General features: G+C 55.6%; 10 protein-coding genes across 10 annotated transcripts; 7 read left to right on the forward strand and 3 right to left on the reverse strand.

Moving 5' to 3' along the window:
- Positions 1-46: 46 nt before the first annotated feature.
- On the forward strand, positions 47-3163 carry L226DRAFT_542807 (uncharacterized protein; the record flags this gene model as incomplete). Its single annotated transcript, XM_067682152.1, has 7 exons — positions 47-670; positions 719-1375; positions 1433-2185; positions 2239-2442; positions 2504-2655; positions 2709-2837; positions 2890-3163. 7 exons carry the CDS (start codon positions 47-49, stop codon positions 3161-3163), a joined length of 2793 nt encoding a protein of 930 aa, XP_067540712.1.
- A 261-nt stretch (positions 3164-3424) lies between these two features.
- Positions 3425-5822, forward strand: L226DRAFT_453870 (HSP90-domain-containing protein; the record flags this gene model as incomplete). Its single annotated transcript, XM_067675155.1, has 6 exons — positions 3425-3485; positions 3550-3794; positions 3854-4183; positions 4253-4551; positions 4612-5009; positions 5068-5822. The coding sequence occupies 6 exons, from the start codon at positions 3425-3427 to the stop codon at positions 5820-5822; spliced, it is 2088 nt and encodes a 695-aa protein (XP_067540713.1).
- A 267-nt stretch (positions 5823-6089) lies between these two features.
- Positions 6090-7564, reverse strand: L226DRAFT_530328 (S-adenosyl-L-methionine-dependent methyltransferase). Its single transcript, XM_067679835.1, has 7 exons — positions 7459-7564; positions 7365-7408; positions 7211-7302; positions 7078-7158; positions 6808-7021; positions 6642-6742; positions 6090-6581 (listed from the first exon to the last, which is right to left on the reverse strand). Exons 3-7 carry the CDS (start codon positions 7273-7275, stop codon positions 6221-6223), a joined length of 822 nt encoding a protein of 273 aa, XP_067540714.1. The 5' UTR covers positions 7276-7302; positions 7365-7408; positions 7459-7564; the 3' UTR covers positions 6090-6220.
- Positions 7565-7668: 104 nt separating this feature from the next.
- On the forward strand, positions 7669-8584 carry L226DRAFT_191785 (uncharacterized protein). Its single transcript, XM_067672768.1, has 4 exons — positions 7669-7670; positions 7724-7897; positions 7951-8268; positions 8343-8584. The coding sequence occupies exons 2-4, from the start codon at positions 7848-7850 to the stop codon at positions 8365-8367; spliced, it is 393 nt and encodes a 130-aa protein (XP_067540715.1). The 5' UTR covers positions 7669-7670; positions 7724-7847; the 3' UTR covers positions 8368-8584.
- On the forward strand, positions 8421-10231 carry L226DRAFT_609097 (uncharacterized protein). Its single transcript, XM_067686022.1, has 10 exons — positions 8421-8615; positions 8674-8708; positions 8759-8922; positions 9040-9103; positions 9154-9251; positions 9300-9384; positions 9500-9656; positions 9718-9804; positions 9859-10006; positions 10057-10231. Exons 1-10 carry the CDS (start codon positions 8548-8550, stop codon positions 10162-10164), a joined length of 1014 nt encoding a protein of 337 aa, XP_067540716.1. The 5' UTR covers positions 8421-8547; the 3' UTR covers positions 10165-10231.
- Positions 10232-10950: 719 nt separating this feature from the next.
- On the forward strand, positions 10951-12781 carry L226DRAFT_530330 (uncharacterized protein). Its single transcript, XM_067679836.1, has 10 exons — positions 10951-11057; positions 11119-11153; positions 11208-11371; positions 11498-11552; positions 11613-11710; positions 11759-11862; positions 11958-12131; positions 12191-12277; positions 12340-12436; positions 12498-12781. Exons 1-10 carry the CDS (start codon positions 10984-10986, stop codon positions 12597-12599), a joined length of 990 nt encoding a protein of 329 aa, XP_067540717.1. The 5' UTR covers positions 10951-10983; the 3' UTR covers positions 12600-12781.
- Positions 12672-13898, reverse strand: L226DRAFT_609099 (uncharacterized protein). The gene is made up of 5 exons (XM_067686023.1): positions 13669-13898; positions 13489-13616; positions 13357-13430; positions 13044-13276; positions 12672-12985 (listed from the first exon to the last, which is right to left on the reverse strand). Exons 1-5 carry the CDS (start codon positions 13755-13757, stop codon positions 12892-12894), a joined length of 618 nt encoding a protein of 205 aa, XP_067540718.1. The 5' UTR covers positions 13758-13898; the 3' UTR covers positions 12672-12891.
- A 234-nt stretch (positions 13899-14132) lies between these two features.
- On the forward strand, positions 14133-15391 carry L226DRAFT_519683 (uncharacterized protein; the record flags this gene model as incomplete). The annotated part of the gene is made up of 3 exons (XM_067678591.1): positions 14133-14362; positions 14413-14482; positions 14642-15391. The coding sequence occupies 3 exons, from the start codon at positions 14133-14135 to the stop codon at positions 15389-15391; spliced, it is 1050 nt and encodes a 349-aa protein (XP_067540719.1).
- Positions 15392-15514: 123 nt separating this feature from the next.
- Positions 15515-17569, reverse strand: L226DRAFT_530333 (uncharacterized protein). The gene is made up of 6 exons (XM_067679837.1): positions 17334-17569; positions 17003-17276; positions 16919-16930; positions 16767-16852; positions 16517-16709; positions 15515-16450 (listed from the first exon to the last, which is right to left on the reverse strand). Exons 1-6 carry the CDS (start codon positions 17523-17525, stop codon positions 16014-16016), a joined length of 1194 nt encoding a protein of 397 aa, XP_067540720.1. The 5' UTR covers positions 17526-17569; the 3' UTR covers positions 15515-16013.
- Positions 17570-17802: 233 nt separating this feature from the next.
- L226DRAFT_590646 (uncharacterized protein) lies at positions 17803-20296 on the forward strand (the record flags this gene model as incomplete). The annotated part of the gene is made up of 10 exons (XM_067685608.1): positions 17803-17896; positions 17946-18146; positions 18198-18250; positions 18305-18380; positions 18433-18651; positions 18810-18942; positions 18988-19022; positions 19079-19440; positions 19492-19560; positions 19634-20296. 10 exons carry the CDS (start codon positions 17803-17805, stop codon positions 19826-19828), a joined length of 1437 nt encoding a protein of 478 aa, XP_067540721.1. The 3' UTR covers positions 19829-20296.
- Between the last annotated feature and the right edge of the window lie 123 nt (positions 20297-20419).

Genomic DNA, 20419 nt, shown 5'->3' on the forward strand with positions numbered 1-20419 from the left:
ACTTGGGTATTACGCGCAGCGGCAACCTTCGGTTCGCCCAATGTCAATGTCTTCCACCGCGACTGTCACCGACCTCTGTACCCAACTCCGCCTTCTGCTTGAGGCCTCTCCGGATGCATTAACTCACAAGGAACTGCTCGAGCGAGTTGAAAACTTTGTTGGAGCATGCTCCGAGTCTCCCGACTCTGGTGTACTACGTCGGGAGCTTGAAGACCAGCTGCAAGTAATCTACGATGATGTCCTCGGCCACCATTTCTTCTCCCAGGCAGAGGTCTTTCTCGCCGTTCTCTACCACCTACGTCCTGTTCTCCCCTCTCAGTCTATCATATCCACCTGGTTCGACCTGGTCCTCCGTCCGACGCTGCGCGAGCCGAAACTGCCCCTGACCGTGGTGAACTACGCTAAGGAGCTAATCATATATGCCCTTGATCCCGGAAACAACTTTTCGGACTCGGAGGAGGGCTCGATGGATGCAGAGAAGCAGAAGGAGAGAGTGGGCGACTTCAGAAGGCGGCTCATGGATCTATATCTCCTAGACGCATTCAATGAAAGCTCCGGCGAGGACGTTCTTGAGTGGGCAGAACTTTCAGCAGATCAGCGCGAACGGAAAGCCTGTTGGAAGGCCAACTTGGAAGACGTTCTCGTCAGGGTTGGGTTACAGCGACCACATGTGAGTTACATACCACCAACATTCTCCGCGAAATCTCACTGTTTGCAGGACTTCCTCACCGAGCTTTACCGTTGCTTCGACTCTCCGGCATCCCGCCTGCAACTTCTCATCTTGTTGAGTGTCTACACATCCCAAGTCGACTTCCCAGAGCATGCGGAGGTCCTCGCGTCGCACCCTCTTATGACCAGCCTCCTCTACTGTCTCGTCTTCGATACTTCATCCACTGCCTGCACCGTTGCCCTCACTATTCTCATCAAGCTCCTTCCTATCTTCGCTGTTAAGGCCTGTGAGCAGCTCAAGCGCCATCTTCCGCTGCTCCTGGTCGTCCTAGCTCGCATCATCTGCTGGAAGGAACGCCGATCGCCCGAGTCAGTACCACCAATCATCCCCGAACCCGACGACTCTGAGGACGAGGATGCGGGAGCGTCTGACACAGATGATGGTGTCGTGGCTGAGAGCACGCAGACGTTGCCCATCCGCGAAGACCTCTGGTGGAATGCCCTCGAGCTCACCTTCGATGGACCGCAATCCAAAGCCCCTTCCGCACACCGATACTTCACCTTCCTGTACTATCTTTTCCCTTGCAATGCCATCCGGTTCCTGCGATATCCCGTCAGGTACCTGAATGACAACGGGCTAGAAAGTCTGTACGCTGTCGATTGGGAGAAAGCGTTGGATGAAGACAAGATTCGAAGCAAGAGCGAGGTGAGTGGAGAATGCCATTGAGCTGCAACGGACCGACTTGAGGTAACCCCCGCACAGCGTCTTCTACGTTCGCATAGTCTGCATCCGCTGCTCATCTGGCGAGAGGCGACGGAAGAGTTGGAACAGCCGGACTTCTGGGCGAAGTACGACATTCCACAGATTGTCAGCCACGCGACCATGCTCGACGTCCGCAGTGCTGTACTAGGATTTCAGCAACGGGAAGATCTAGGAACTAACGCCCAGCGTTCGTCGACGCCCTCCGTGGAGCGTGGGCGGGTCTCGCGTCCACCATCCATACCAGATACCGCACCACCCGAGGTTGAGAACGCAGAAACTGTGCCACTGTCGTCATCCCTCGAAACTGTGCACCCCGTCGGAGTTTCGCCCGAGCCGGTCGCACCCACACGACTGAAGGTCTCGCTGAGCGAGATGATTGCGACATCTGTCGCGCTCAAGTGCGGCTTGGACGTCGAGGTTGTCGACGCATCTGCCTCCTGGGCTTCGACGCTCTTCCCCCTCCAGCCGCGGACTCGCTCTCCTTCCCGCGCCGACAGAGATTCGTCGCAGTCATCGGAAGAGGCTGTTGAAGCACCGACTACCCCATCGCAGCCGGAACACGAGCCTTCAGGTGACGGCACGATACCAAAGCATGTGGCCCAGGCGATCTCTGCGTTGCAGCGGGAGGTGCTGCTGCTCAAGAACGAACTCAACCTGGAGCTGTGGACTGCGCGAGAGAATGTCAAGCATATCGGGCGACTGTACAAAGAACGGGTACTGTCACGGAACGAGGAGGTCGAGCGACAGGGTTTGGTAGGTCACACGCCAATCCACAATGCCTGACAATACTCAATGCAGTACTGCAGCACAACCGGCTTAAGGAGTATAAACATCGAGAGGCGCGTCTTCGGCAAGAGCTCAAGGAAGAGAAGGACCAGGCCGCAGCACAGCGCATCCGATATACGGACTGGAATAAGGAGCTGCAGGACCGGATTGCGGCTTTGCGTGCAGAGAAGAAGACGTGGACGAGCGAAGCTGCGACTATGCGTGCTGCGGAGAAGGAGGCAAAGGCAAGTAAAGCATCGCAATATTTGCTACTATCGATGCATGTTCTCATCGCCTTGCGCACAGGATACCTTTGAGGCGCAGCGGAAGCTGTTGGCAGAAGCCGATCGCACCGTGTTCCGTCTTCAGACGCAGATTAAGGAGAACGCACACAAAGTGGACAGGCTGTACGACTACGAGACTCAGATCGACCAGCTCATGAGACTGCAGCGGCTGTGGTAAGTACGGCCCACGTTTCTGCAGCTGATCCCGAGAGCTCATCGCATTACAGGGAGTCGGATGTACAGAAGCTGAACGACAGCAAGGAGTACCTGGCCGCGTTTGCTAGCGAGTACAGGAAGATGGAGCTCAGGGTCGAGGCGTACGAGCGCACGCAGAAGGCAAAGGAAGAGGACGCTGCGTAAGCACTCGCACATCGTTGCGAACGTTCTCGGGGCTGATGATGATGACAGCGCCCAGCGGAAACAAATCCGTCTCCTTGAGAGCCAACTGGATGGCTACAAGAAACAGCTGGAACAAGCTCGGCGGACATCCATGCTTAGCCGACAAAGCGAGTTACCCGCGGATTGGCGGCGGACGCAGGAGGCCAACGAGAAGCTCCGGAACGAGAACGAGGAGTTGCGGGACGAGATTGAGGAAGTCAAGGCGATGGTCGAGGTCTTGAAGGAGCAGCGAGCGGGGCGGACTGGTCTTGTGCACTCGCCGCGCAGCTCGCCACCAATCTGAGCTTGTAGGATGTGTTCTCAAATAGGAAAGTGGTGTAGAACAGTGTGGAAGGTGTCCGAACTTTCGCGTCCAGACAAGGCAAGGACACGGGCGCCTGACCAGATTGGTAGAGGAAGATGGAAGGTTCTCGAATGGCAGAGCAGGGCAAGTACATAAACCCGTCGCGAGCCCTCGCCCGCTCTCACTTCAGACGTTGAACTATCGCTCGCTTCATCTCTCACCTCTCCCCCACACTCCCCTTTACGATCCTCACGCGCAAAAATGGCCTCTGAGAGCTTCGGCTTCCAGGCTGAGATCAGCCAGCTTCTCGACCTCATCATCAGTGAGTACTTTTTGGTTGTACTTCGCATTCAAGGGCGACGCGTAACTAACACGCATCCTTATAGACACCTTCTACTCCAACAAGGAGATCTTCCTTCGTGAATTGATTTCGAACGCGTCAGACGCGCTCGACAAGATTCGCTATGCCTCCCTCACCGACCCCTCTGTCCTTGACACCGGCAAGGACCTCGTTATCCGCATTGTCCCCGACAAGGAGAATAAGGTTCTCTCCATCATCGATACCGGTATCGGTATGACCAAGGCCGACCTTGTCAACAACCTTGGTACCATCGCCAAGTCCGGCACGAAGGTATGTGTGGCGCGCGCGTCCAGTGGCACGTCCTCGTACTGACATGCGTTTGTCTCTAGGGTTTCATGGAGGCTCTTCAATCCGGCGCCGATATCTCTATGATCGGCCAGTTCGGTGTCGGTTTCTACTCTGCTTACCTCGTCGCCGAGCGCGTCCAGGTTATCTCGAAGCACAACGACGACGAGCAGTACATCTGGGAGTCTGCCGCCGGCGGTACCTTCACCATCACCCCCGACACCATCAACCCCCCTCTCGGTCGTGGTACTGAGATCCGCCTCTACCTCAAGGAGGACCAGCTCGAGTATCTTGAGGAGAAGCGTATCAAGGAGATCGTCAAGAAGCACTCCGAGTTCATCTCCTACCCCATTCAGTTGGCCGTGACCAAGGAGGTTGAGAAGGCAAGTATCATCGCGTTTGACCGAGCACGTTTCGGTTGAATACTGACCTCGACTCTGCAGGAGGTTGAGGACGACGAGGAGGTCTCTGAGGACAAGGAGGAGTCCAAGGTCGAGGAGGTTGAGGACGAGGACAAGCCCAAGGAGAAGAAGACGAAGAAGATCAAGGAGACGGAAGTTACGACCGAGGAGCTCAACAAGACCAAGCCCATCTGGACGCGCAACCCCTCCGAGATCACTCAGGAGGAGTACGCTGCGTTCTACAAGAGCTTGACTAATGACTGGGAGGACCACCTCGCCGTCAAGCACTTCTCCGTGGAGGGTCAGCTCGAGTTCAAGGCCATCCTCTTCGTTCCCAAGCGGTGAGTACTTGCGCGTCGCATTTTTATCACGAACTCTGTACTGACAAGCCTCTCCCATAGTGCGCCTTTCGACCTCTTCGAGTCGAAGAAGAAGCGCAACAACATCAAGCTCTACGTCCGCCGCGTCTTCATCATGGACGACTGCGAGGACCTCATACCCGAGTACCTCAACTTCGTCAAGGGTATCGTCGACTCTGAGGATCTTCCGCTCAACATCTCTCGTGAGACCCTCCAGCAGAACAAGATCCTCAAGGTCATCCGCAAGAACCTTGTCAAGAAGTGTATGGACCTCTTCTCCGAGATCGCGGAGGACAAGGATAACTTCAACAAGTTCTACGAGTCGTTCGGCAAGAACATCAAGCTCGGTGTCCACGAGGACGCCCAGAACCGCAGCAAGCTCGCTGAGTTCCTCCGCTTCTTCTCGACTAAGTCGACCGAGGAGATGACGTCCCTCAAGGGTGAGTGCATTGCATTCCTTGTCTATACGTGCTCACCGTACTGACTTACTCTAATTAGACTACATCACTCGCATGCCCGAGGTCCAGAAGAACATCTACTACCTCACCGGCGAGTCGCTCTCCGCGGTCAAGGACTCTCCTTTCCTTGAGGTCCTCAAGAAGAAGGGCTTTGAGGTTCTCCTCCTCGTCGACCCCATTGACGAGTATGCCATCACGCAGCTCAAGGAGTTCGACGGCCACAAGCTTGTCTGCGTCTCGAAGGAGGGTCTCGAGCTCGAGGAGACCGACGAGGAGAAGAAGGCTCGCGAGGAGGAGGCCAAGCAGTTCGAGGACCTCTGCAAGGCGGTCAAGGATGCGCTCGGCGACAAGGTCGAGAAGGTCGTCGTCTCGAACCGTATCTCCGACTCTCCTTGCGTCCTCGTCACCGGTCAGTTCGGCTGGTCGTCGAACATGGAGCGTATCATGAAGGCGCAGGCACTCCGTGACTCTTCGATGTCGTCGTACATGGCCTCGAAGAAGACACTCGAGCTCAACCCCCACAACCCTATCGTCAAGGAGCTGAAGCGCAAGGTTGCGGAGGACAAGGCTGACAAGTCCGTCCGCGACCTCACCTTCCTCCTGTTCGAGACCGCTCTCCTCACATCTGGCTTCTCGCTCGACGACCCCACGTCGTTCGCGAAGCGCATCCACCGCATGATCGCGCTCGGTCTCGACGTCGACGAGGAGGAGGAGTCAGCACCCGCACCCTCGGCAAGCACCGAGGCACCAGCGGCGGAGGCTGCTTCTACCTCGGCGATGGAGGAGATCGACTAAAAAGCTCGCGCTTCTTGGACGTTCTGGGGTTTATGGTAGATCTGCTTTGAAGTTTTCCATCATGTGTATTATAGACCATTGTCGGCATTGCTGTCTCTTGTTGCATCTCACGACCATCACACGCACTATAGTAGTATCGCAATGAATCACATTCTTTGCTTCTCATTCTAGATCGGCGTGCTTTGTGTGGACGGCTCAGTGCATCAGTCAAAGCCAAACAATCGGGAGACGACACATCGCGGCTTTGCAGAGGCTCAGCGCGACTACGGAGTCTTAGCAGTGTCTTTACTTGTGTCGAGTTGTTTATACAATCCAATTATTCTCGCAACATGATTCGTGCGTTATACGTACATGTCCTTCTCATACCTGCTGTGCTGTGGCTATATGTTACTACCTCTCTACTTCTTCTTCGCAATGACCAGGAAAGTTTGGTATGGATATTCGAATACGCCCTTGCTCTCGTCGATCCAGTTCAGACCCTCCTTACGCTGGAGAATGGCCTCGATATCCTCGATAACCTTCTGCCTGTCCTGAGGGGAAAGGACAGTGATGTAGCTCTTGCTGCAGGCACGTTCAACGACGATGTCGCGCGTGCCCGGAAGGATGTAGTCCCAAACGTTCTCCTCCTGCGGCTCGAAGTTGGCCTGGTAGGACGGAGTTGAGAAGGCAGCGCGCCAGAGGCCCAGACGGAACTGCGGTGATCCTTGCTCGTGCTTCTCGATCCGGTCACGGAGCTGAGCGACCCACGCTGCGCGATTCCTGGGTATCCAATGAGCACGCGTCGGAAGGCTCGCATGCATCTTCGCCTGGGGAACCTACCTATCTTCCAAGTTCCAGATGAACGCGACGATGCCGTTAGGCTTGAGCACACGAGCGAACTCGGCGCAGGCCTTGTCGTAGTCGGGACACCAGTGGAACGCCTGATTGCGCATTATTGTGTCAGTTACACGCCGCCCAGTGCGAGCTAGAAGTTGCGAAGGCATACCTGCGCGATAACGATCAGGTCGGCCCATCCGTCCTCGACTCCAGTAGTGTCGAATGTGCCCTCACGAGTAGACACCCGCGGGTCTGTTACGGTCTTGCTAAACACGCTCCGCATGCCCTCGCTGGGCTCGATAGCGCGCAGCTCCTTGATTGAGGACGCCCAGTCTGGGTTGGCGAGCAGTGCGCGAGTGAAGATGCCAGTGCCGGAGCCGAGCCTGCAGAGCCCTCAATGAGCCGATAGACTGCTACGGGCGGTAGGCCGAGCACATACTCTACCACATTCAACGGCGGTGAGCCCTTGATGGCTTGGCGGATGTGCGCCAGAGCATTGGGCTGGTACGACGGCCGCGCCCTGCGGGAGGAGTTAAGGTTCTTCAGATGTGACCGCTGGGCATGTCGCGTACCGATCGTACAAGTCGTTACCGGTGCCGAAGCCCTCCTTGGCCACGTTATGCACTGTGGTCGACATTTTGCGGCAGATACAGAGGAGGTTCAACTGCAAAACGGGTCAGCTTCTCCCGAACGACAAAACCCTATGCAGAGGGGTGCATGGACCACCTTCACTTGGGGTCGGAGAACCGTTGGGAGAGTGCTGGATCTGCCTGCTTGTGATCAGCTCGACTTTTATACGTAGTAGTCGCGCCATACTCACCAGAAGTTCGCACAGCCAGCCGCAAGGCCGAAAGGCATCCGATGCGAGCGCGATACATAGTACTAGTCACGGTGACACACTAGCTCCATCGATACGTGCTTCCACGGGACCGAAAGACGCGGCACCACCGCGGCACGTACTATTTCTGTTTGCCAAAAAAGCCAACGCAAAACGACAACAGGAGGAGTCGAACTTGCAACCATTCAGCCATAGTATTTCATCCTGTGTGCATTACATTAACTCTGAATACTCACGGGTGAATCAGTTCCACGTCATAACTTGGACCGCTGCCGGGTCCATTCGTTGCCAACCACGACAACCACTCTTAAGTTCTGTTCAGATAAAAGGGTTAGCAAGGTAATCAAAGATCCGTTGGTCATGGGTATAGCATGCTCATGGCCCAATTCCTAGGACACTGTAGCGGTGGCACAGTTGGGTCGTAATATAGGGCCGCCAGTGCGGGAATTCCGTCCTTTGACTTGTGATACCCAGGATTGCGATATTGCACCGTCAACCAATCATAGGCACTAGCGAATATCCAACTTCGAACACCCTGAGACGCTTGCCCATCCATCTCGTGCTCGGCGCTGTTCAAGATGTCAACCACACAATTCACTGCACGGCAGTACATCACCCGCTGTCAAGACTCTGCTGCATCTCAATCCAGCATAGCCTCTGTTTTGACCGTGGATTGATGGTCGACAAGCCACACTGGGAGTGCATGATGATCCGTGTGGAACCCCTCCGAGTCGTTGACAGTTTTGTGTGTTCGAAGGGCAAGCGACGGGTCGTTGACTTCACCCAATACCGGTGAGTCCCAACCCCCTGATCTTCTATGACAAGGGTTGCTAATATAGATGGCAAATATTGCCTCGGCTCGCAAGAGGAGGACTCCTTTGTCCACTATGAATCTATGAATAGGAGGATGCGCTCGCCATCTGTGTCGCAGTACCGGTGGTACGGATCTCAGAACAGCTTCCCAACTGACAGCCGAGTTGCACGCTGCCCGTTCAGACATATAGGTTACTCCGAAATGTCCTAGACTCCGTTGGCCTTGATGGTCTGCCCCCACTGTCGAGTCCTTGCGGCATGAACGCGACCACCAACGCCGACTCCCAGGAGGAGCTAGAGGCGTTCATTGAGTACTACGCCAACACGTAACCTTTCCGCCATTTACACGGTTTGCTGCGACTGATTGACTGATGACTTGCGCAGGCTCGTCTTCAACTACGCCGATTTGGCAGTCTTCGGTGAGCTCGTCTTGAAGGTTCGGTGGCTGCGCATCTGATCATTACAACAGTGGTCCTTGTGTTCGAGTTTCTGATCACGTTCGACCGGGAAGTTCACTTTGCATGGGGTCGCAAGTTGTCGTGGGCCAGAACTATTTTCCTCATGAATCGATACCTCAGTATCTTGGAGTACCTGGTCGTTCTAGGTCCTTTGCTGCCTACGTTGAACTACTTCGTGAGTATTAGACATCGGATCGGTCATTCCGCCGCTGATGATGCCTCTCGATCGCTCCGCAGAGGCAGGTATATCAGGACATTTACAACTGGCTGAACTCATCCCTATCTCGCCACCAGCTGCGCCCTCTTGACCAGGTTGATGCAGGCATTCCAAGTTGTTCTCTATGTTGTTTGGGCAGGTTCGTTGATCTGCCAATGCTTTGCGTATGAAAACTGACTTCTCGCGTAGGATTCGCGGGCTGGCGTGTATACGCGATCAGCGGGCGCAACTCGATATTGACTACGATTGTAGTTCTGCTGGCGGTGGTGCCCGCCGTGACCAATGCCGTAGGTGACCAATTCGTAGCTCTGTGGATCTCTCTGAAGCGCTTGCAGTATGTCACCACGTGCACTACAATTGCTCTGTCGGAACTCGGGTGTATGAGTGGGATGAATCTTTCTATATTGACGTGGATCGAGTTCGTCTTTAGCCCCCTCGCAGTTCCCGTACCACTACTCACGCAATAACGCCCAGGCGTAGGCGACTTAACATTATTGGCACACAGTGACTGACTGAAGCCGAGATCCCTCCTTAGTGTCCGTGGCCACAAGATCATGCATGATTCTCTCAGATGCCCTGGTCATCATCATCACCTGGGTGAAGACCTGGGGCACCATGCGTGCAGCCAGGAAGCTGCATGTGCAGATGTCTTTCACCTCGTTGATCCTCAAAGAAGGCGTCTTGTACTTCGTGTGAGTGATCTCACCAAGTCCTTGCATTGACGCTGCTCACACTGCATGCTATATGGCGCAGCATCATGCTGTCACTCAATATCGTCCAAATCATTTTCGACTTCCAGTTGATCGGTACCTTCGGCTTCATAGTACCATTTCTCAACGTGTGCGTGGTTCGTTTGCAGTGTGGACACCAGTACTTAGTCTTCATTCACCGTAGCATCACACCGATCCTTATATCGAGGTTCTTCCTGGACCTGGATGATCTGAATGTTCAGGAAGCCTCCGGTCAATCCCGTTTGTCCGCGTCGAGGTTGCAGAGCTCGAGGGCGCAGTCAACCATGCGCTTTGTCACCCCTAGCAGCACGGTTTGTAATCGCTTCTCTCGTACCAACGTACTCGCTAATCGCGACCGCAGGATTCCGATCACATGCGTCCTTCGTTAGTATATGGGGGCGACAATAGAGTCAGTGAAGTTGGGGCGGATCTTCCAGAGAAGAGCTATCCGGTCTCCGCGACTTGGTGAGCCTCTGGACTGCGGCCGAACAGCAATCGTGTGTAAGATATGATGATATAGCATTGGATTCATGCCCCGGCCGGTCCGCTTCCCCATCCCCCGTCCATCGCATCAGCATCGCGCGTTATATTCAAGAGAAGCACCAACCGTGGTGAGTATTCGGATTCACTGGCAGCTCTTGACATATGCCACTCAGCTAGAGTGCAATAAACCCTGACTCTCCCGACGTTGCGGCTTACTCCCGAGTCTCCCGACATTGCCGCTTGCGCCTCCGTTGCAGCCAGCTGTATCGACTACCGGCCGCCTACAGTCGGGTTGGTGCCCAAACTCCGTATTCACGAAGCGTTTATGGGGTGAGACAACCAATGAGAACCATAGCGACATCAGAATGATGCACGAATAGGGGAGTGCCGTACGTGCTTCCGAACCTTATCATCTGTGCTTCCCTCCGAAATGACCGAGACCGTCTTGCCTCTCCCAGCGCGGACTGTGCCACTGGGCGATGTCAGGAGTGACGGTCTAACAAAGATGCTGAGAGACGCAGGTGTCCCAACTGTCCACGCACCAGAGCGCAGACGAGGTCGTTGCAGGCCGCCGCACACGCTGCCAACCACACTTTGCAGCTATACACACCTGTCATCAGTCCGACGACCGTTACGGGATGCGGCGGTCTTCCCTGTGTGGACAGTTCCTTCGAGGCGGGGCCCGTTCAATCCGTTGCATCGGGCGCGATGGAGTATGGCTGCGTATATATTCCGGTTGCTACTCACTTCTCAGTCGCTCCTGTCCCGCTGCCTTGACGGCTCTCTCCTCTGCTAGACCTGCAGGATGTCGTCGTCCACCGGCATGGACGCCCCAGGCTGGGATGGCCTGGTCTTTGCAGAGGAGGTCCTGGAAGCAAAGTGAGTACCGCACCACTCCGGTATACGCCTGACAATGGTCTATAATGACACCGGGGTCTAGCCGTCTCACCCAATATGTGTTCGCTTCAACATTTGGTACGTGGGCATTTTGTCCTCCGGCGTGCGCAACTTACGGCTGCGCCCGTTTAGCACTTCTCTTCTTCGAGTACATGATTACCTTCAATCGCGAAGTCCATTACGCGTGGGGCCGGCGATTAACATGGGCGCGGGCGATGTTCTTCCTCAACCGCTATTTCAGCCTTCTTCAATACTTCGCCACATTCGCGAGCACCATCCTGCCTCCTTCATATTTCGTACGTGCCCTGTTCTTCTGTTGTGTATCGTGCCGCTAATCTTGCTCCAGAGGCACGTCTCAAGTAGTGAATCTTATTCTCCGAAGCCTGTTAGCTCACACTACCTTCGACAACTGTAGCTGCGAGTTTCTTCAGCGGGTCCAGCAAGCATGTATAGTAGTTCTCTTTGGTGTCTGGGCTGGTGAGTGAGCTGCTCGGTCTCCGAGCCACTTCGGGTACTGATGAGAACGGGACCTGACAGTGTTCTCTGGATTGCGTGTCTACGCTATCAGTGGGAACCAGATGGGTCTCACGTTGCTCGTAGTCTGCCTTGCACTGGTTCCCGTCGCGACAAGCATCGTACGCCCATATTTCTCGCCAGCATCGAACACCACTCATGCATCGCAGTCACTGGATGCTCTTGTTCGCCTGGAGATCATGGCTATTGATCCTTTCCCCGTGCTCTTGTGTATCCAAGACAGTAGCAACGTCAACCAGTTGACTTCGACCATGTCAGTGTTCTATCGTTTATCGTTTCCCTCGAGATGCGCTGACTCCCCTCTCCGCTGGCTACAGTCGTAAGGCCAACACTATACTATTTGTGTAGGACACACATTGACTCCGAATGCCCAGTTGGCGTGGCTACCCGCGTCCCTCTGCTCCTCTCCGAAGCCATCGTCATCATAGTGACGCTCATCCAGACTCGCAACGCATACCTGGAGCATCCAGAGCAACAGTGTTACGCCTCACTGGTTCTACAGGAAGGCGTGCTCTACTTCCTGTGAGTGTTCTATATCCAGCGCTCCCTCGCGCTTCCATCTAACATCATGCTACGCGCAGTGCCATGCTCGTGGTGAACATTGTCCAAGCAGTGTCGGACGCGCTCCTGGAAACCACCCTCGCGTTCGTCTGCGTGTTCCTCAATCTGTAAGGCGCTGTTCTCATCAGTATAGGTCCTAGTAGTGGTTACTTACGTCCATGCGTTGCAGTATCCCGCCGATCGTTGTCTCGCGATTCTATTTCAGACTGGATGATCTCAGGACGTACGAAGCCGATCGCGAAGAGAGACGGTCGTTACGATGGAAGGTAAGTCATCGCTTAGTTTCCTCCGTATCTAGGCAGACCTCAGCGATGAACTCGATTGCAGCCGCTGCCCCCGACACCCGCGACACCCGCGGCGATGGATGACAAGGTCCGATACTTACACGAAGTACTCGCATATGCGGAGAATGCGAATGCGAATGCATAGACACTCAGTGGCCGTAGATCGACCATCTTGTAATTCCTTCTGGGACTCCTTCGTTCTTTCCAGAAGATAGTACTCACTTTGTATCACTAGTCTGCGCGCTAGGCGTCGTATCTATGTGTATAGACAGTAGAAACAGCTTGCACAAGTATCAAGTATACAGTATATGCATGTAACATACAATGGTATCGTACAAAGAGCAACAAGAAGCTCAGTCGACAGCAACAGCCCCTGTACAAGTACAACTGTTATCCCGCTACCTCATGAGACCGTCCGGAGCCGCAATGGTATAGGCCTACTCCCAATTCTCGAACTTAACGGAGAAGATCTTGTTACATGTAACCTTGTGCCGCGGCCAGTCCTTCTTCTGGCACTCGGCGCTGCAATACCTGTCTCGAAGGGTTAGCATGCGACGGCGACACGTATGCAGTGTCTGAAGATCAATACCTTGTGAGTTTACACTGGCTGCATCTCTTCATGTTTCCGCTGTCATTCGCGGTCTCATCGCGTTCGCAACAGGCGCAAGAGCCAGCGAGGGGGTATGTCACACCGGGCTGCTTGGGAGGGAAAGAGGAGGGGAAGGGTCCAAGACGGCCCATGTTGGCCAAGTTGATCATGTCGTGCGTCATGCGCAAGCCATCGAGGACGTGTTGCTGGTCCATGTCGCAGACATAGTGAATCTGTACGAGGAACGGCAGGGATACCGAGAACATCGCGTCAATCATGGGTCTCGGGAAGTTAAGCGACGACTATGACGTACGTAGACGATGAGCTTTGGAGGTTCGAGGTGATGCCAGGAGTTCAGCATGATATGGGTCTCGCGCGCAGGCGCACCTGAGTCGATAGACATATTTATTGTAGGAAACGTATTCCTCTGCAATGATTTGCTCACCACAAAACTCGCACATCCAATTCTTCGAGTGCTTGACATCTCGACACATGAAAGTGAGGGTTAACTGTATGCGCCCCATGTCGCGATCCTTCGGTAGATGGAAGCGGGCTATCACTCGCTTCTCTTCCCTACAAACGCATTCTTAATCTCTGTATTATCAAAGAACAGCAAGCTAATCACCAGCCGTACCCGACCAGCTCGAGATTAAGCTTGCCTTCTCGTTCCCAATCCTTCAGTGGATATGTCGTGCCTGGGGGAAAGGGTTCCATGTTGTTTACGCGTATATCCAAGAGTACGGTGCAACCGGATAGGCGGATAGAGTACACTAGTGGTGTTGGAAAGCGGTCGTGGTCGTTGGCCACAAAACACAGGATAGCGGACCAAGGGTAGATGCAGTACAAGTACTAAGTAGTAGCGCGGCAGCGTAAGGCGAAAGAAGCGCTGCAGATCCAAGGGGGGCCGTGGGATGATTACCTTGTGCGGGGAGGGAACGAGTTAGTCCAGCATCGTTGCAGCGACAATGCAAGGCTCACAGCACGACCACCCGCCACCCATAAAGCCCTCCCCGTCATGCTATCAGTCATATCCCCTTTCTCCCCGGCCGCACCCCATCGCGATCCCAAATCTCATGTACATATCCCAAGATGACCCCCCTCGACCTCGCCCTCCTCGGCCTCAACGCTAACGATGCCCAAGCTGCTGTCCCATCTCCTCATCCCGACCTAGTAGATATGTTTAACAACGCGCTTCGTGTGGACCTGTCTAGCTCTTGTGAGAACAAACTGCACATGGGACATACGTCCCGCCCGCTTCTGGCCTCCGATGCCCTCTGGCACGCGCAGAGCGATGTGGACATCGACCTGGTGGACAACTTGTGAGTGTGTCATGTCTTCGTGCTAAACTCCTTATACTGAAGACGCACAGCTTGGCCACACTGACCTTCTCGCCGGACCCGGACATGCTCGGACTACCGCAGCGCCATACTCCTCGAGAGGTATGTGCTGCGTCTACCATCCTTTCTCTCCTTGTCTCAGACAGTGACGCATTCCAGGCTTTTCCGACCGACGCAGAGACGATGTTGTACGCACCTCGCCTTCCGACCTCTTGCCTCCCATATCCACTCCAAGGCTCTGATAGAGCTTTGGACATTCAGCCTACACTCCAGCACGGAGGGGGCCAAGCTGCAGGGCTTTGCATCGCGCCTGCTCTACTACACACACCATCCACCGAGAGCACTATTGCAGAGGCATACCCCGCCCCGGTCATTCCAGCGCCTTCTCAAGGCATGGCGCGTAGGAGCTCTCGCAAGGGCCGCGCCTCAGGCGTTGGATTACCTGAGGTGTCCTATTGTCGCACTCATCCCACAACGCCATATGCATCACTCTCTCGCTTCCCCTCAGTCGCTCCCGCCGACGCATCTCCCTCATCCACACTTATCCCTACTCCACAACCTGCCCCACCGAACCATGTACCGGAAGTGATCATATGCCCCCGACGTAACGTCGCAGCCTCCTCCGAACTCGCCTCTCCGCCCACGGACCCCTGGAAATGCCCTCATTGCCCGTACGTCCAGGTCTCCCATCGCAAGGCCGACTTGGACCGGCACATCGAAACCCATACGAGCCCGCGCGAGGCAAAGAAAGCGCTTTGGGTGTGCTGCGGGGCCCCTCTTTGGGACGTGCTCGCGGGCAAGTACAGTGGCAGGTTCCCTGACAAGGCCATCTGGGACGCGATAGGCGAGGAGCCGTTCTACTTCCAGGGCTTTCCCATGGTTGGAGGGTGTAAGAAGGCGTTCAGTCGCGAGGACGCGCTGCGCAGGCACCTCCACAGGCGACGGGAGCTATGCTGCTTGGGGGACGCGAAGGGAGACTGGCAGCCCGGGAACCGGTGTACTCAGGATTAGAAGGCGTCATAGTGCGTTCCAAGGTCAGTACAGACTAAGCCTCGGACTACGCTCCATCCAGGAGACTGACTCCCCTTCTTCTACTCAGCACTGGAACTACTGGTTATACCACTTATCATCATGAGCTCGCGACGAGAATATGAGCCCCGTGTTACCAAACCTGACCATTAGCAATAAGTCAAGCTGTACACTATGTAACGAGAGAACAACGCGGAGATAGGACATTTTCAGACGGAAGAATGCCGAAGGCCAGCAACACACCAGGGGCGCAGAACCAGCACGCTTTAACAGGAAAGGGGCAGTCGAAACGAACAGACTATAAGCGAAACAGTCCACGGAGTCATATAACTAGAACAAAACACAAGCTGGCAGGAGCAAGGAGCAACGGCAGCACTAGAGTACAGTATACACCAAATATTACGAGCTCGAGGTCGCGAAAGCAACGAAAACATCGACATAATTGCGCGCGCGTCCGCTCCGCAGGCCCCGGGAGCACGGTACACGGTTTCGACTCAGGCAGGGAGGGCGGGACAGCTCTTGGGCATGGCTCACCATAGCTCATGTTTCGTGCGCAGATCCCAACCACCTTGCCTCGATAACATACACGCCACCATCTCCCAGCTCAACGCGCACCCGAGGCCATGTCGGCCGTGACCTGGTCCTGGAGCTCCTTCACGGCATTCTGGACCATGCCGAGGATCCCGGAGATGACTTGCAACTTTTCCTGGTAGTACTGGTGTCCACTCCGAGCCTGGGTATGAGCCGCGCCTGTGGGGGCGCGGGGAGCACGGGAAGCCGATGCCGCGAGGGCTGCGAGCGAGAGGTTTCCGGCAGCGCTCGCCGAAGTTGCGGCGTTCCCATTCTGCATGGCAGGCTTCTTTTGCATAGGCGGACGCTGCACCGGGGCGGAGGCAGAAGCAGAAGCGCCTGCGGCGGAAGCGGCAGCAGCAGGGCGAGTAGGACGTGCAGGCCGCTTGACCGACTCGGTGCGCTTGGTATCGTCCTCGGTATTGGTGCGCTTACGCTTCGGCGCACGCGTGCTCGCGCTCTCGTCCGCGTCTAGACACAGACAATTGCATACTGGTTGGAATGGTGCACCAACATCGATGGGTAGCTCACACTCACCTGCAGCGGCTTTGCCCTTCGTCGACGCAGATTTGTCACGCGTAGGGCGAGTCGGAGGCGTGAGAACTTTCGAACAGCGATGCCTTTTTGCGAAGCAGGAGTCGCAGCGTTGACGGCTGCTGTTGACTACGCAGGTAGGATTGTTGCGCATAATGCAGTTGGTGCAGCGGTCATCGCCAGTGAATGTGAGATTCTTTCGGGGAGATAGTATCACACGTCGTGCGAGGAGGGCATGGCAGAATGGACGCACCACTCCGTTAGATGTATTCGCGGACTTCCTCTCCGAGTGACGGTGCGGGGGTGCACTGACAGTGCTACGAGGCTCGGGGCTGGAAACTGATTGGGGAATGGAGCGTGAGCCGCGCGTGGTGATGGGGCGCGGCGCGAGAACTTAGAACTTACCAGTCGTGTTGCCTGGAGTGCGTTTGGCGTGCCATGGAGATGAGAAAGAGGAGAAAGAAGAGCGAGGAAAGGGAGGATGCGCACCAGCGGGACTGCCGGTGGGACCCAAGCTGGGGCTCTTTGGATGCTCGGAGCCGATGGCATCTTCGTCGGAATCTCTATCATCGTCAGGCGAAGGCTCGCCAATGCCGTCTCTATCGTCGCCCTCGTCGTCGAGCCCAAGCTCATTGCGGCGCGCATCGAGGTACTGGGTGAGGGACTCGGGTCGGTTGGAAACCTGGGCAAAGGCGTCTATTTGCTTGAGGGGCGGGGGGAGCGCGGCTCTGTCGGGGTTACCGTAGCGGCCCAGCGCGCGGCCCTGGAGGGTGCGCGAGGTCTGAGAAGGAGGACAGAGAAAAGAGGAGGGCGCACTCACCGCGAGCGAGATGAGGAGAGGCTCCTCCCTCGCGCGGGACTCGGGGGGCAATTGGAGTACGCGGGCAACCGCCAGGCGGACATCGCGGAACAAGGTGTCAAAAGTGGGGGGAACCTCCTGGCCGCGCAGATGATGGGTGGGGAGAGGCTGACGGTGCGAGGCAGCCGGGAGCGGGGCGGGCGGGGAGGGCATGGCAGCGTCGAGCGGGAGCGTCGGTGGTGGGAGAGGGAGAGACGCGTCTGGCGTCAGTCGCTGCTGGGCGCACCCCGACCCACGTCCTCCCGCCTGGTGGGAATGTGACGCCCCGCACGTGAGTGTGACGCCCTCAGAGGTAACGCGTGATGTCACCCGCGCCCGCACACTCGCCGCTTGGAGTAGTACTTCAACTTGGGATCGGCGCAGCAGAACTTAAGCTTGAGAGTCATCAGTGTTGGCTTCGGAAGCTCGAACACTCGCCGTGTCTACCCCCATGTCCACCCGCGAGCTTGCCCTGGGCTCCGGCCAGAACGCGTCCAAGTTCGTATTCACCGACACAGACCTCGTCGTAGAACGCGCTGCGGACAGTGAGTCCATGTTCACGTAGCGCAGTGCACTCATTGACGCGTCATGCAGAGAAATGGCCCAAGGTCAAAACGTCTCTCAGGAACGTGCTCTGGGCAGAGCTCAAGGGCGACGCGTTCGAAGTGTCGCTGCTTGCAAAGAAGAAGCCCAAGTTACCTCTCAGTCTCCTGCACGTCACCGGTACCGTCGGTGATGCGGACAAGGAAAGCGCAGCTTCCTTCACGGAGGCTCTCATGTCCGCCGCGTATGCCGGTAATGATGTTCGCGTCATTCCGGTTATTTCGTTGCCGCTCATATCCGCAGGCCTTCCTAGGCAGCGACGCCTCAAGGTGTTCGTGAACCCGAAGAGTGGTCCTGTTAGTCTTTCTTAGCCCTCAATATCCGGCCTCTCTCTGACCTGATGTCTTCAGGGCAAGGCCGTGGCACAGTACCGCAAGAAGATCGAGCCCATTTTCAACGCGGCAAAGTGCAAAGTCGACGTGACGTGTACGCACCGGTATTCTACTGCGATATGCCGAAGCTTGACTTTGATGTGCAGTCACCACCCATGGCAAGCATGCACAGGAAATAATTGAAAAGCTCCCTCTGGACCAGTTCGACGCTGTCGTGGTCATGTCGGGAGATGGACTTGTGCATGAAGTCTTCAATGGATACGCTAAGCACGCAGAACCCGCCAAGGCATTCCGCATACCCATCACGCCCATCCCGACCGGGTCCGGCAATGGGCTTGCTCTCAACCTTCTTGGACTGGAGGCAGGTTCCGCTGATGTCTACCGGCGGAACTGCTCACTCACTTGTTCTACCCCAGGAGGGCAGAGACGTGGCAGTTGCTGCCCTGAATGCGATCAAAGGTAGCTTCCTTTCCGTCCTGGATCAGTCTCATTAACAGGAACTTACGATACCGACCGTACGAAGGTCGTCCGATGCCCATGGACATCTTCTCCGTGACTCAAGACGGAAAACGATACATGTCATTCATGTCGCAGGCTATGGGACTGATGGCCGACCTTGACTTGGGCACAGAGCACCTGCGTTTCATGGGTGGAACGTGAGTCCTCTACGCACCATTGCTATCACACTTCGTTAAGACTAGATCCAGCCGATTCGTTGTGGGATTTATGTACGAAAGTAATCTTCCGAAGTCTTCTACATTGTCGTGCAGGTTCTGACACTTCCTCGCCTAGTCGTCAAAAACAAACAGATTCCGGCCAAAATCTCGATGAAGATCGCTGAGCAGGACAAGCGCAAGATGGTCGAAGACCTGCACGCTTCGCGCGCACAGGCCCAGGCAACCTATACTGCTGCTGCTGCGTCAGAACCTGGAGCCGCGACATCGACAGCTAACGGCGAAACTGCTTCAGGCACGAGCTTGCCAGAGCTGAAACACACCGGTGCTGCCCGGGGCGACAGCGACGGCTGGGTGACATTCGACCAGCCGCTCACTTATCTTTACGCCGGCAAGGGCCCGTATGTCTCCGCTGACTTCATGCAGTTCCCGGTGTCACAGCCGAATGACGGCCTCATCGACATCGTTCTCCAAGTGCGGGTACGCACGTTTCCGGTCGTTTCACCATAACTGTCGTTCACCGTCCTCTAGGCCGATCGCGGGAACATGCTGAAGGCCATGGACGGCGCGGAACGTGGTAATCAGTTCTGGATGGACACCGTAAGTTGACGCTTTGTGCCTGCCGACTCATGCTGCCACCCCTTACTTACAACGGACGGCCTTCCTCCACCAGCAACACTATTACAAGGCGCATGCGCTCCGCGTCGAGCCGCACTACCAGAAGGGCTACCTCTCGATCGACGGCGAGTCGTACCCCGTCTTGCCCTTCGAGATCGAGGTTCACAAGGGCCTTGGCTCCTTGTTGAGCATGTACGGTTGCTTCCAAGCCCCCTTCGATCTGCCGCCTGAGAAGCCACCGGCGGCATGAAAAGGCGAATAGGACGCCACGCCCGGCCCGCCGTTTTTTCCGTTGCGCATACACATTGCTTGGTTGTTTCTCGTCGGCTGTAGATACCCCGGTACCGATTCATGCATATTCACTCGTGTTTGTCCATGCTATGAGTACATATCTCCTATACATCTCCATCTCATGCCATGATCGATCCGTACGTTGCTGCAATCGCTTGTAAGTATGTATGGAAGTCTGTGATGAGGTTGACAAGCCGGACAGCGTCCAACACCGAAACGATTCAAGTCGTGATTGTCGAGATGTTCATGTACAAGCCCGCCTTGTAACAGAACACAGATGTCCAACCACATGCAAGGCTTCAGCATCATTTTGGGGACCTCGATATAAATGGCAGGCAGGCACACGCAAAAGTAGAGGATAAAGGAGTTTCTTTGCCGACCGAAGGAGGGCCACATTATGCAAGATATACCTAGCCTATGACACAGGTGTAGTAGAGAGCGTGTGCAGCGACTATGCCATCGCGGTGGGAAGTACAAAAGTCCGCCGATATCTAACTCCGAGAGTCCGTGCGTATCTGAGATGCCCATGTAAGATAAGTAACAAAACTGT

The sequence above is a fragment of the Lentinus tigrinus genome (assembly GCF_003813185.1).
Source record: "Lentinus tigrinus ALCF2SS1-7 unplaced genomic scaffold L226scaffold_3, whole genome shotgun sequence".
Classification (NCBI taxonomy): Eukaryota; Fungi; Basidiomycota; class Agaricomycetes; order Polyporales; family Polyporaceae; genus Lentinus; species Lentinus tigrinus.